Source organism: Corylus avellana, chromosome 3, assembly GCF_965113065.1.
Source record: "Corylus avellana chromosome 3, dhCorAvel1.hap1.2, whole genome shotgun sequence".
In the NCBI taxonomy this organism is placed as follows: Eukaryota; Viridiplantae; Streptophyta; class Magnoliopsida; order Fagales; family Betulaceae; genus Corylus; species Corylus avellana.
The window spans coordinates 9063981-9077938 of NC_142492.1; the positions used below are offsets into that span (position 1 = coordinate 9063981).

The 13958-nt window shown below is 41.3% G+C and overlaps 2 protein-coding genes across 2 annotated transcripts; both read right to left on the reverse strand.

The window, feature by feature from the left end:
* Positions 1-2705: 2705 nt before the first annotated feature.
* On the reverse strand, positions 2706-3716 carry LOC148586753 (uncharacterized). The gene has a single exon (XM_088514310.1). It carries the CDS (start codon positions 3714-3716, stop codon positions 2706-2708), a length of 1011 nt encoding a protein of 336 aa, XP_088370436.1.
* Positions 3717-12436: 8720 nt separating this feature from the next.
* LOC148586754 (uncharacterized) lies at positions 12437-13634 on the reverse strand. Its single transcript, XM_088514311.1, has 2 exons — positions 13005-13634; positions 12437-12457 (listed from the first exon to the last, which is right to left on the reverse strand). The coding sequence occupies exons 1-2, from the start codon at positions 13632-13634 to the stop codon at positions 12437-12439; spliced, it is 651 nt and encodes a 216-aa protein (XP_088370437.1).
* Between the last annotated feature and the right edge of the window lie 324 nt (positions 13635-13958).

The window sequence follows — 13958 nt, forward strand, 5'->3', positions numbered from 1 at the left end:
GCCCCTCGCTATGTTCAGTGGTGATCTGACGGGCAACCCTTTCCAAGGATTGGTGGATTTAATTCCCCACGAGAGCCTAACAATGGAACGTGACACATCTGCTCAAAGAATAACTGAGCAGATAATTTTCTTCCAACTTTTTGTAAGTACATTATCTTTCTCCTTTTTCTCTTATATATATATACTGATCAAATTTTGTTGCAAAGCATCATGAAGTCGTTGGTCTTGTACTGCTACTTCCGAAAGGTGGCCACAGACTCAGCTACCGAGACAAACAGTCTCAAAGACAAGGTTGCTGAGCTGGAAGCCGAGAATGCCAAGTTGAAAGAAACTGTGGCTAGGCAAGATGAGCACCTGCTGCTTTCGGGGCGACATCAGCCTATGATGCAAGCTAAGGCCTCCAAGACCGCTGCGGCTAGGGCAAGAGCTGAATCTAAGGTCAATGAGCTGTCGACTGAGATTGAAGGTCTCCAAGCTGAAGTGAACCGACTTCAGGAGGACAACTCTATCATTAGGGAGGATCTGAGCCAACTGGAAGAAACGCATGCTGGGGTCTCAGATCAGCTGAAATCGGCCCAGGCTAGGTCACAAGTCATGAAGCCTTAGTGGTGAAGACGACTGAAGCCAAGGTGGTCACCGAGGAGAAACTCACATTCTTCAAAGGCAAGCACATTCAGGTGAGGGCTCAGCTGAAGGAAGCCAAGACCCGAGCTGTCAATTATCTGCGCCAGCTGTCCTTTTCCTCATGGATTTGAAACTCTGCCTGGACCAAGGGGCTTATTCTGGGCTTCGAAACCTTCCGAGCTTGGGCTAAAGATTCGACACGCACAATTGATCTAGACAAGGTGAAAATTGAAGACATCCTTTGTTCAAATGCAGCGCGCAGTTGGTTAACCTTGGCCAAGAACAAATGCCCGATGCAGCAGGGATAAAAGAATTTTTATATGATCCCTTCTCAGATCAACAGTACAAAGGTACCGAGACTGTCCTTGGTAATGCAGAATCTACCGAGTTCGACATTGCCGAGTCTACATCTGCCGAAGCCCCCGGTGTTGTTCTTGCTTTTGACCCCAAAGAGGGATAATGTATAATCCTTAAAGGGTCTTTTGTATATATCTCAATTCTCTTGTGGAAATGAGTTTTTGTATATTTTTGTGTTTAACTGTTTGAAAAACATCGTAAGTCTAACATTAGGTCTCGAAATAATAACACTTTGGTTATAGTTTCAACTCGTAACACCCTTTGATGTTTGCTTAAAGCAGTTAAAAGGAACTGTAACTATGTTTCTCTGAGTTTTGTCTCGGGAAAGCTTTCAGGCTTTAGATTTTACTTAGATTTAACCATAGTTATTTTTCTCCGAGTTGGGTCTCGAAAAATCTCTTAGGTTTTTGACTTAGCCCCAGATTTAACCATAGTTATGTTTTTCCGAGTTAGGTCACGGGAAATCTCTTAGGTTTTTGACTTAACCTCAGAGTTAACCATAGTTATGTTTCTCCGAGTTGGGTCTCGGAAAATCTCTTAGGTTTTTGAACTCTGGGTTACGTTAAGCTTAGAGAGAGCTTTTTCAGCTGCGTCTCTTTAGGACTCAGAAAAGCCTCTTTAGCTATACTTTCCGAGACTTATATTTTTGTTAGCAAAGTTTCTTTAGTTGTACTCATGAACTTTGAATGCTGCTTAACTCCGAGATACTTTATTCATTGAAATGAAAAAGAAATCACATATTACAGCATCTTAAACATAGTACTTTTTAATGTGCTCAACATTCTATGGCCTCGAAAGAGCTTTACCTTTGGAATCTTCCAAACGGTACGCTCCTGCCCTTTTGCACTCAATCACCTTGTAGGGTCCTCCCCAGTTAGGAGCCAACTTTCCCTTAGCTGGGTCCTTGGCCACCAGCGTGATTCTATGTATGACCATATCTCCAACATTGAAGCTCCGAGGCTTGACCTTTTTATTGAAATACCGAGCTACTCTAGCCTGATATGCTGACATAGTCACTTGGGCTTGATCCCGTTTCTTTTATAGCAAGTCCAAGTGTAGCTGTAAGCCCTCGTTATTGGTCCTGGGCTGGAAGGTCTCTACACGGTAACTGCCCGAGCCTACCTCAGCTGGAATGACCGCCTCGGTTATGAAGACCAAGGCATACGGTGTCTCCTCGGTTGGAGTTCTTTTGGTTGTTCAGTATGCCCACAAAACTTCTGGAAGGTCTTCTGCCCAATCTCCTTTACGATCATCCAGTTTTTTCTTCAAGATTTTGAAGATCGTTTTATTAGTGGCATCTTCTTGCCCGTTCGCCTAAGGGTGCCTCGGAGATGAGTAGTAATTCCTTACATGGCGTTTGGCACAGCAGTCTCGAAATGAGTCACAGTTGAATTGCTTGCCATTATCTGTAACGAATGCATGGGGAATGTCATACCGGCATATGACGTTCTTCCATAAAAACCGTTCTATTGCACTGGCTATGATATTCACTAAGGCTTCAACCTCTGCCTATTGGGTGAAATAATCCATAGCGACAATTGCAAACCGTACACTCCCTTGCCACGAGGCCATAGTCCCACTATGTCTATCCCCCATTGTGAGAAGGGCCAAGGTGAAGAGATTGCACTCAGGTCTTCAGGGGGTTGGTGAGTAACATTAGTGAATCGCTGGCACTTGTCACAATCTCTGACTAATTTTGCTAAGTCTCGACTCATGTTGGGCCATTAGAAACCTTCTCGGACAACTTTATACGCCAGTAGTCTAGCTCCAGTATGGCTTTCACAAATCCTTTCATGGATTTCTCTAAGGATATAATCTCCTTCCTCTATTAAAACACATTTGAGGAGTGGTAACATGAAACCCCTTTTGTAAAGAGTTCCATTTACCATTGTAAACCTTGCGGCTCTTTTCCTCAACTGAGTAGCTAACTTTCGATCTGAAGGAAGGATTCCATTTTCCAGGTATTCCACGATTTCCAGTTGCCAGTTGGGTATGGTCTCAGCTGTCGAGACCGACACCGTCTCGGTAATGGATGACCGTGGAAGAATTTGGATAGATGTTTCATCTTCAGTCTCCCCCTCTACTGTCGAAGCTGTTCGAGCCAGTCTATATGATCTTTCATTCTCTGGCCTGGGGATTTTCACAATGCAGAACTTCTTGAACAAACCCTGCATCTCCTGCACCTTAGATAAGTATAACTTCATCTTTTCTCCCTTGGCTACAAATTCACCGCGAACATCTCCAACGATGACTTGGAAATCACTTCGTACCTCCATGAATTTGACTCCCATTTCACGAGCTAAACCGTGTCCTACCAGAACTACTTCATATTCAGCCTTGTTATTTGTAGTTTTGAATTTTAACTTCAAAGAACTACACAACTTTTCCCCATCATAAGTAATCGTCACTATTCCAGCTCCACCGTGCTTCTTCGTAGATGACCCATCTACATAAATTATCCATGTCTTATCACTTGGCCAGCCAGTAACGTCAGGCAAATTAGTGAACTCTGCTAGGAAATCAGCCAGCACTTGACCTTTGAGGGAATTCCAAGGGAGAAACTCAATGTCAAACTCTCCCAGCTCAATTGCCCAGTTAGTTAATCTTTCCGACAGATCTAGCTTCCTTAACACTTTCTTCCAAGGGTACTCAGTCAAAACCCTTACAGTATGAGCTTGAAAGTAGGGCCGGAGCTTTCTAGATGTTATGATCAAAGCAAAAGCTAGTTTCTCCATCTAGGGATGCCTTTCTTCAGCTCCCCTTAAAGCTCTGCTAATGAAGTACACAGGCCTCTGAATTCCTTCTTTTTCTCCTATTAATGTTGTACTGACAGCTGTTGGAGATACAACTAAGTATAGATACAATACTTCTCCAGATATTGTCTGGCTTAGCAAAGGTAGACTCATTAGATACTTCTTTAGCTGTTCAAAGGCTTCTTCACACTCATCAGTCCATTCAAAAGCCTTTCTCATGATCTTAAAAGATGGAAGACACTTATTAGTTGATTGTGAAATGAACCGATTTAGTGCCGTGATCCTTCTTGTCAACTGCTGGAGCTGTTTCAGATTCTTCAGAGACTGCATATCTAGAACAACTTGTATCTTCTTTGAGTTGGCTTCTATTCCTCGGCTCGACACCATATAACAGAGGAATTTTTCCTTCGAGACTCCGAATGCACATTTTGAGGGATTCAACTTCATCCCATACCTCTTCAAGGTTGCGAACGTCTCTTGCAAGTCAAGTGCATAGTTTTGCAGCAGAACACTTTTGACCAACATGTCATCAACGTAGACTTCCAAATTTCATATAATCTAGTCTCGAAACATTTTGTTAACCAGCCTTTGGTATGTTGCCCTTACATTTTCCAAGCCAAAGGGCATGACTTTGTAACAGTACAAGCCTCGGTCAGTTATGAATGCAGTTTTTTCACGATCTTTTGGATGCATGTAGATCTCGTTATAGCCAGAGAAAGCATCCATGAAGCTGAGTAAGCCATACCCAGCTGTCGAGTCAACCAACGCATCGATGCGGGGTAATGGAAAGCTGTCTTTTGGACAAGCTTTATTGAGGTCAGTGAAGTCTACGTACATCCTCCACTTCCCATTGGATTTTTTTGACTAATACTACATTGGCTAACCAATTAGGATAATAGACTTCCTCAATGAATCGAGCTTTGAGCAGCTTTTCTACTTCTTCAGATATAGCCATATTCCGCTCAGGAGCGAACTTTCTTCTTTTTTGTTTTAGCGGCTTCACACTCGGATCCACATTGAGTTGGTGGAGAATGTCATTAGGACTGATTCCTGGCATATCATCATGAGTCCATGCAAAAACTTTCAGGTTCTGTCAAAGGAAGGTGACGAGACCCTCTCGGATTTTGGGACCGAGCTGTGTCCCTATCTTCAAAATTCTGCCTTCACCAACCACCACGTCTTCTAGTGGCTTAGTTGGCTCACCCTTTGGCTCATTCTTGCCTTTACCACCTACTGTACCAATTACAATAAGAGTCGGGTCCGAGGCCTTCTTGCGAGATGTATTGTAACATCTTCTCGCTTGAGTCTGATCCTCCTTCATTTCTTCAACTCCCTCTTCTGTTGGGAACTTCATCATCAAGTGGTAAGTTGAATTTACGGCCTTCAACTTATTCAAAGCAAGACGACCGATGATGGCATTGTAGGCACCGGGTCGGTCGACGACCAAAAAATCTACCATCATAGTTTTCTGCTTATGTGATGTCCCTGCTGTTACAGGGAGAGAAATAAGACCAATTGGTTGGACTTGCTCCCCTGCAAATCCGACCAGGGGAGAGTTAAATGGTTTGATCCTATCACGATCTATACCCATTTGCTTAAAAATTGGCCAATACAGGACATTGGCCGAGCTTCCATTATCCACTAAAATTCGATGGATCAAATGGTTGGCCACCATCACTGTTACTACTAGTGGATCATTGTGTGGCTGCATTACCTCCCTGACATCTTTTTCGGAAAATAGAAAGGATCATCGAGTCTTTCCTTGCAACCTTAGAAGGTCTTTGCAACGAAAGACCTCTTCAGTCTGCGTTTTCCTCGCGTAAGCCTTTCTCGTTGAGTTGGACTGTCCTTCACTAGCTATCCCTCCAGAGATAGTGTGGATTTCACCCACTACTCCTTGGTCCCGAGGCACTCTCGGATCATTGTCCCAATCACGTCTCGGCTCTCGTCCCCCTGCATCTCAGTTCCCATCCAACAGGAGGGGCTATTGGTGAACCGCATCTCGATTCCTCTCTCCTGCAAGGAATCTCACAAGCCTTCCATTTCTGATGAACATTTCGATTTCCTGTTGCAAGGTTACACAATCTTCCGTTAAATGTCCATGATCATTATGATATTTACAGAACTTCGTTCGATCTCACTTCCTTGGATCACCCCTCAACTTATTCGGCCACCTAAAAGCTGGGTCTCTTCTAATCTCCATGAACATTTTATTGACGCTGGCATTCAAGGGCGTGAACCTTCAGTCTTCGCGTCGCCGGGGTTCTATCTTCGGGAAGGACGGTACGGCCTTCTTGCCCACTTTCTTTTGGAGTTTCCCCTCTTTTGGGAGTAGACGTTGCGGGTAGTTCCTTCTTGCTGTCCTCCTTTGCTCGGTCTTCCTCCTCCTAACCCTTCATTAGAGCCCCAATCATTTCCTCCTGATTGATATACTCCTCCGTCTTATTGATAAACTGGTGAAGAGTTAATTCCGTCGAACTCTTTGCTATTTCGGCCATCAGAGGCCCATTCGGCCTGACTGTGTGCCATAATGCGGATAATACCATTTGGTCATTTGGACCCCCCACCAATAGCTTCTTTCTATTAAACCTGAGCATGAAATCCTTCAGGCTCTCTTCCTTTACCTGACGAAGGGATAGTAAGCAAGCTGGATGCTTCTTCCTTTTGTGGGTCGCCAGGAATTGGCTTAAGAAAAGGAGGGTCTCCATTACTGTCATACAACACGAGGCATCTTGACGTTGTCAGGCAAGGGGAAACCCAAAACTCGATCAGTGAAAGGCAAATTTGTGTCGTTGATAAGCTCTCCCGCAGTGCTTTTTTCCTCCTTGATAGCCATCTGACGAGTTAACTCCTCATACTTCTTTTTGAGATCTTCCATATTAGCATTAACTTGGCTCTCATTCCGCCCATCATTATGATCTTCTTGGCGAGATTGCTCCCGTCGAGGCATAGTATGCTGAGACCTCTCCGGGTTCTCTTGCTTGCGATATTCCTCATTCTGCACAGTCATATGATGGCTGGCTTGAACTGAGCTCCCATCATCTTCACTATGCTGGTCTGCGATCAGCTTTCCCTTGTGGATTTCTACACACCTCTCCTTCTCACGCCTTTCTTCACGCTTCTTTGCCCTCCTTTCCTCGCGCTCTTGGTCCTTCCGGCTATTGTGGCCTTCAGCAAGCGTGAGGCTTGTGGGGCGAGGTCTTCATTCTGCTTCTTCTCGGCAATCATAGATTAGGTCATCTGTTTCATGAAATTGGCTAGATTAGGAGCTGGCGCGCCGGAGGCGCCTGCTTGAGTGGAACGGGTGGTCACCATATCAGATTAATAGATGATAAGAATTGATGAAAATCAAGTTCCCACAGACGGCGCCAAACTGTTGAAGCACAGTTTTCTTATTGGTGACGTGGCACACCTACTGAGTCCGAGTCGACTAACACTTAAGAGCTTTGACTGCACAACAAAGAAAAGAGAAGGATCGAAGAGACCAGGGGTGAACCGGCGGGGACACTCTGATGCCTAAGTCAGAATTTGAGAGAGGGAATGTATAAGCGACAAATGAGAGTTTAAGAGCCAAAGTTGTGCTTACCCAAATGTGAATAAATGATCCGTCTTTTATAGGCATGAAGTAGTGGAAGTCCCCTAACCAATGACTTACTCTTCCTTGAGTTTCTACGATGCAGCTGCTAACAAGGGCTTTGAGTAGTTATCCTTTTTGAGATCTTAAGGGATTAAGATCGTAGGATTTGGTGGTTACATGTATCACTTGATTTGAATATTTGTATGCGATCATTGGATAACATATCTGATTTGTATTTTAAATAGATGTGATAGCTTTTGTATAGATAAGATCCTTTATCTATTAACAGCTGTATCTCCCTAAATATCCGAATTATCCTTGCTACTGAGAGCTATGTGTCCTGAGTTAGTCTCGGACTTAATGGTCTTGGCTTCAAAGGTCTCAGATCTTATGGGTCTCGGATCTATAGGTCTCGAAAGCTGGGAATTCGGGCCTGGTTACCTGAAACCTTACTGGGCTTGGACCTTTCCATGCTTAGATTGGGCTCAAGGATTGCCGGGCATTTAATGGGTTCATCTATGACCGAACATTTACCATCCTTCACACTACCCCTAGAATTGACACCTCCAACGGGGCTTGTTTGCTATTTTTTTCCATTCTATAAAATTTTTTTAAAAAAATTCAAAATATTAGTATACAACTTTTCTCACAATACACCGAAAAAAAAAACTCTTTTCATTTTTATGGAAAAAAAAAAAAAAAAGTTATCAAATACAACCTTTTTCCTTTTTCTGTTATCCCAAAATCTCTATTATTATTTTATTGAAGAGATATTTTACACATCATTTTTCATCTCACCCATCCATGTATAGTAGATAGGTGAATTTTTTATATTGAATTTCTTAAATCTAATGATAAATTTACTCATTTCATATATTGTACGAAAATTGATGGAAAATAGGATAAAGAATAATTTTTATTCTTGAAAAATCAAAGAGAGCAAATCAAACAAGGATGTTGGACGTGACATTAAAGTCAACATGCCTCCGCTGACTTTAGTTTTTTGTTTTTCTTATTAAATTTTGAACAAATGAGACGCATTAGAAGTTTGAGACCAACTTTCATTTGGCCATCATGATATTCCGCCAATCGGCCCCCTTATTTGGACGATTATGGTGTTTGGATTGGGGTGGCCTAAGGATCTAAGGGTCAATGAGAGAGTTTTGCCATTCCATGAGCTCTACCCATGATCCAAAGGGCTGCTATGGGGTTGGAGAGGGAGACCAAAGAGAGAAAGAAAAGCAAATAAAAATAAATAAATAAATAAAAACAATATTTAAAAATAATAATAATGGGTAAAATAGAGAGTTTGGAGTGTAAATAAAAAAAAAAGAATAGTTAAAATAAAATCTTATACTTTTTGAATAGTTATTTTGGCTAAAAGCACGACAGTAAAAGAGAATCATGAGTAGCAATACTGCAACAAAATAAAGAGTGCGATCTTAACTTTTTGCTTTATTAGGTAAAAAGAAATCGTTATGATAGTAAGATTAAGTATATATATTTGGACTCTGGTTATGAGTGATTTCTTTTCACTAATTTTTTTTTAATAATGATTTTTTTTCATAATTATATATAATTTATCTCCCCTTATCTGTCACCCTAGATACATTATTAAACTCATTAATGTCACCACCAAATAATCAAATCATAAAAGCTTGCTTCATAAAAGTATGAATGCTTAAAATAAAAAATAAAAAAAGAAGAAGGGAGCAGGTGATTTAAAACCCACTTGGTAAAGGATCCTAAGAAGCTTTTCCACTAAATAAATTAAAAATAAAAAACAAGAGTAGAATGTGGACAAATTGGGTCATGTTTGAAACACTAAAAGTGAATTTATCATCAGATCGATACATAATACATTATTGAACTCGTTCGTTAATGTCACAACCAAATAATCAAGTCATAAAAGCTTGCTTCATAAAAGTATGAATGGTGAAAATAAAAATTAATAAATAAATAAATAAAAGAAGAAGAAGAAGAAATTAAGGAGGTGCCACGTGGGAAAGGTTCCAAAGAAGCTTCTTCCCCCACCCAAAAAAAAACAAAAGAAGTAAAATTTGGACAAAATGGGGTCATATTTAAAACAATGAAAGTGAATTTAATTATCATTAGGACTATATTTCTCTGTTGTGTTTTTTCTTCATTTGTCCCAATAACACAGTTTTCTCTCTAGTCTAACGCTAGTAGAGAAGGAAAAGTTTTCCATGTCTCTTTAAGTCGGTGGAAATATAAACGTTTTCAAAATCTGATTTTCCCTTGAAATGGCGGACGATTTGTCTAAGATGTGGATGAACCTTTCTCTGAAGGAAAAGATGAGATAGCGGAATGGGAGGCACCAGAGTGAGGGAATGGAAGGAAGTCTCATCATAGGGTCAATCCTGTGCGGTGGGAAAGCTGTAAAATTTGGACAAATGGGGTCATATTTAAAACAATGAAAGTGAATTTAATTATGATTAGGACTATCACTAGCTATTTAGTAGCCGCAGTAAATGCATGCATTTATTTTTCTTATTAAATATAATCATGTCATTGAAGCATATTTCTCTTCTAAAATTTTAATAAATCGGTGTATATATGAAGCTATGAATAATTTCAAGGAGTATTATAAGGGCCACATATAGCTAGCTTCTCTACAATGACGTACTTCTGCAGCTTTAGTGCCTGGAGTGAAAGCTTCAGAAGGAAAAAAATTGAAGTGAAAGAGAATGCTTTTACTAATTTTTAGTGAAGAAAAATTTTACAAGTTAATTTTTAAGTGATGTTTCACAATCCAATAAAATCTATTATTTTAGAAAATATGTTACATCACTTAAAAATTAACTTTTGGAGATAAAATTTGATAAATGTAGCATTTCTCATGAACATGTGCCAAGAAAGCAAACAAAGTCAAAAACCTGAAATTAATTGACGGTTTCAAAGTGAGAATTTTTATTTGTTATTTTTTGAAATGGATATCTTATTCCAATAAATCGCTGTAAAAAACGATACAATTGAAGAGAAAGGAGAAACTCCTCTCTCTTTACAATACCATAAATACACAGGAAAATTTCGTTCCTCCACATTGTATCTATGACATGCAAAATGGCCTCCTTAGCAAGCCCGTGTGCTGCATAATTACCCTCTCGGGGTATAAAATTGAAGCTTACATTACTGAAGTCCTTTATTACCATCTGGATGCCTTCCACGATATGACCATAATGACTGTTGCATGGCTCTTTGGAATTTATCTCCTGAACAACTTGTTTGGCATCCCCTCAAAAACTAGCCCAAAATTTCTTAGCTCTTGGCCAAGAAGTGGTCCCTGTAAAGCTGCCATTGATTCGGCTGTCACTGGATCTAAGTTTATCATCTTCGTATAGCTCTGTGCCGTGATCACCCTACCTTGACAGTCCCTCGCAATTATCCCCATTCCGATTCTTCCAAGTTTCTTCGACACGGCTGCGTCCCAGTTAATTTTGAGATAATTCTTGGGTGGTGGCTGCCATTGAAAATTTGTCAGCTCCACTTGCGCCTTGGGTAGAACCTGGTGTGTATCATTCGCTCTCTAGAATTCTTCCAGTGCTGAAATGGCTTCTCGCACCAGCTGATTAGGATGGGTAAAGACATTTTCGTGGGCCACTGAGTTCCTCCTAAGCCAAATACATCTCGCTATAATAGAGAAGGTGTCCATATCCTTACTATCGCATTGTACTTCCATTTCCTCGAAAATTTGCCAGAAACCCAGTCCTTTGCCAGTTGCTTTCTGGAATCTTCATAAACTCCCAGCCCACACATCCCTCGCAGCTGTGCAATCCCATAAAGCATGAGAAACTGTCTCTTCTTACAAGCCGCAAATGGGGCAAGAGCTCTCCTTGATCACCTCTCTTTTACATAAATTTGTCTTGGTAGGCAAAAGATTGTTAAACGCCCTCCATAAAAACATCTTGACCGCATTAGGCACCTTGCGTTTCCAAACATTTTGCCACACCACTGCATCTTGTGATTGCCTCGACCCATTGCAGCTTGATAGTATTGCTAGCTCCATCTCCATATGGTACGCACTCCTAACCAAGTAATCGCCATTTTTAGTGCCTCACCACGTTCTCCTATCCCGTGGACTAAGAGGACTCAATGGAATGTTGAGAATGGTATTAGCCTCTTCTTCCCAAAAGATCTCCTTTATAAGCAAACCATTCCATTCATTGGTGTCCGGATCTATGAGCTCCTGCACCTTTGCATCATGAGTAAGAATGGTAGCAGGTGATTGCACCGAGAAAGTTGAGGGCAATGGAATCCATTTGTCCCCCCACACCCGTACATCTGCTCCATCTCTGATCCTCCACATAGTCCCATGTTCAATGATAGGTTTCGCAGAGATGATGCTTCGCCATGCATATAACGGTCTATGTCCCATACTTGCCTCCATGATACTTCCATGAGGGTAATATTTGGCCCTAAGGATTTTAGCAATCAACGAATCTGGATTCTTAAGGACTCTCCAGATTTGTTTTGCCAAGACTGTCTTGTTAAAAGTCACCAAGTCTCGGAAACCCAATCCTCCGTTGTTCTTAGTCCTCCCCATCCGTTTCCAACTCATCCAATGGCTTCTAGATTGATTCTCCTTGTGTCCCCACCAAAATCTTTGCATCATTCCATTGATTTCTTTGCAGAGTACTTCAGGAAGTTTAAACACACTCATACAATATGTAGGAATGGCTTGGGCTACTGCTTTTAGAAGGATTTCCTTACCTACTTGGGAAATTTAACCTTCCAATTGTTCAAGCAATTCCAAACCTTGTCCTTAATACTTTTAAAAGCCTGAGCCCTAGACTTGCTAATAAGGGTTGGAGACCCAAATATTTGTCATACCATACCACCTAGTAGCTTGTAATCTGGACATCTGAGAAATTTCCTTTCTTCTATCCTCAATTGTATTCCAACTAAAGAAAATTGATGTCTTCTCCTTATTGAGTTTCTACCCGACGCCCCTTCATATTTATCTAGGATCCGTGTAAGTCGTCTCCACTCAACAAAATTTGCTTTGCAAAAAAGCAAGCTATCATCTGCAAATAAAAGATGGCTGATTCTCGGCCATTCTTGGATGTTGGAACTCCTGTGATGATCCACTTAACTTCAGCCTTGCTTAACTTAAAGCTGAGAGCCTCTGCACATAATAGAAACAAATATGGTGAAAGTGGATCTCCTCGACGGATACCACGAGATGGAATAATGTGCCCCACCGGATTACTATTGATCATCACTGCATACATCACCGTTGTTACGCACTCCATAATTAGAGATATCCATCTTGGGTCAAAACCTAATTTTTCCATTACTGCTGCAAGGAAACTCCATTCCATTTGGTCGTACGCTTTACTCATGTTTAGTTTGATTCTCATGTATCCCACTTTACTCCACATGCGAGTATGCATAGTGTGTAAAGTCTCGTAAGCAACAAGAATGTTATCTGATATGAACCTACCCGGTATAAATGCACTTTAATTACAAGAAATAATATTGGAGAGGACTTTTTTAAGACGGTTTGCTAATACTCTGGAGATCAGTTTGTAGTAAATATTACACAAACTTATAGGCCTGAATTCAGAGACACTAGTAGGACCTTTTGTTTTGGGGATTAACACAATATGAGTGGAATTGACCGACCCATTCAATTTAATACAATTCAAAGAATTTAACACAGCTTCACATACCTCCGGTCCCACTATCTCCCAATTTTGCTGATAAAAGTCAGTTGTGAATCCATCTGGGCCTGGCGCCTTCAACGGGTCGGTTTGGTCCAATGCATTCTTCACCTCCATATTTGTAAAGGTGGCCAACAGCTTGTTGTTCATGTCCCTCGTTACCTTACTTTCCAAACCTGTCGTACAGTCCTCTATACCTCTCGGATTGCTGGACGTGAGGATGGCTTGAAAGTAATTTGCAAAGGCCCCTTCTATCTCCATTGGTTGAGAACAAAACTGCCCATTGCCATCGGAAATGTGCTCTTTATTTATGCGATTTCGTTGATTTGTGCAAGCCTGGAAGTATTTTGTGTTCCTATCCTCATTCCGCAACCAGTCCACTTTTGCTTTTTGTCGCCACTTCAAATCCTCTTGCTCCAATAAATTGTGCAATTCAGTTTTAAGCGCTCTCTCCTCCTCATAGGTTCGTGCCCCCAGTTGGGATTGGAGCTCTTGAAGTTTCTTGGTTTTGCTCCGTATTGTAGCTTCAGTTTCATTATTCTGTTTGCGGACCCATTTTTTAATAAAACCTCTGCAACTCTGCATATTTTCCGCTACAGCCACTCCCGGATCCTTCTCCCATTTTGCTTCACCCGCCATGCCTTCTTTACCACTTCCTTTAACCTGTCCATTTTGGATCACCTAGCTTCATAACAAAAATGTCTCCGAGTATTCGCTGTACCCCCTTCTCAGGCATTAAAGATAATTAGCAAGGGATTGTGATCCGATGCTCTGTTGGCCATAGCTGACACCTCCGCATGTGGGAAGAATTCGCACCATTGCTGATTTGCTACAACCCTATCCAGACGCTCTTTTGTGAAGTCACTGCCATGCCCTCCATTATGCCACGTGAATTTTGGGCTTGATGCCCCTATATACCAAGACTGCAATCTTCTATTGCTCCCCTAAAATCTTCCATCAAAA

Coding starts and splice junctions, on each gene's coding strand:
- LOC148586753 (XM_088514310.1), bottom strand. CDS start 3,716: ATGGAGAAACTAGCTTTTGCTTTGATCATAACATCTAGAAAGCTCCGG.
- LOC148586754 (XM_088514311.1), bottom strand. CDS start 13,634: ATGGCGGGTGAAGCAAAATGGGAGAAGGATCCGGGAGTGGCTGTAGCG. Junction 12,458..13,004: donor GGGAGATAGTGGGACCGGAG/GTATGTGAAGCT, acceptor TATTATGTGCAG/AGGCTCTCAGCTTTAAGTTA.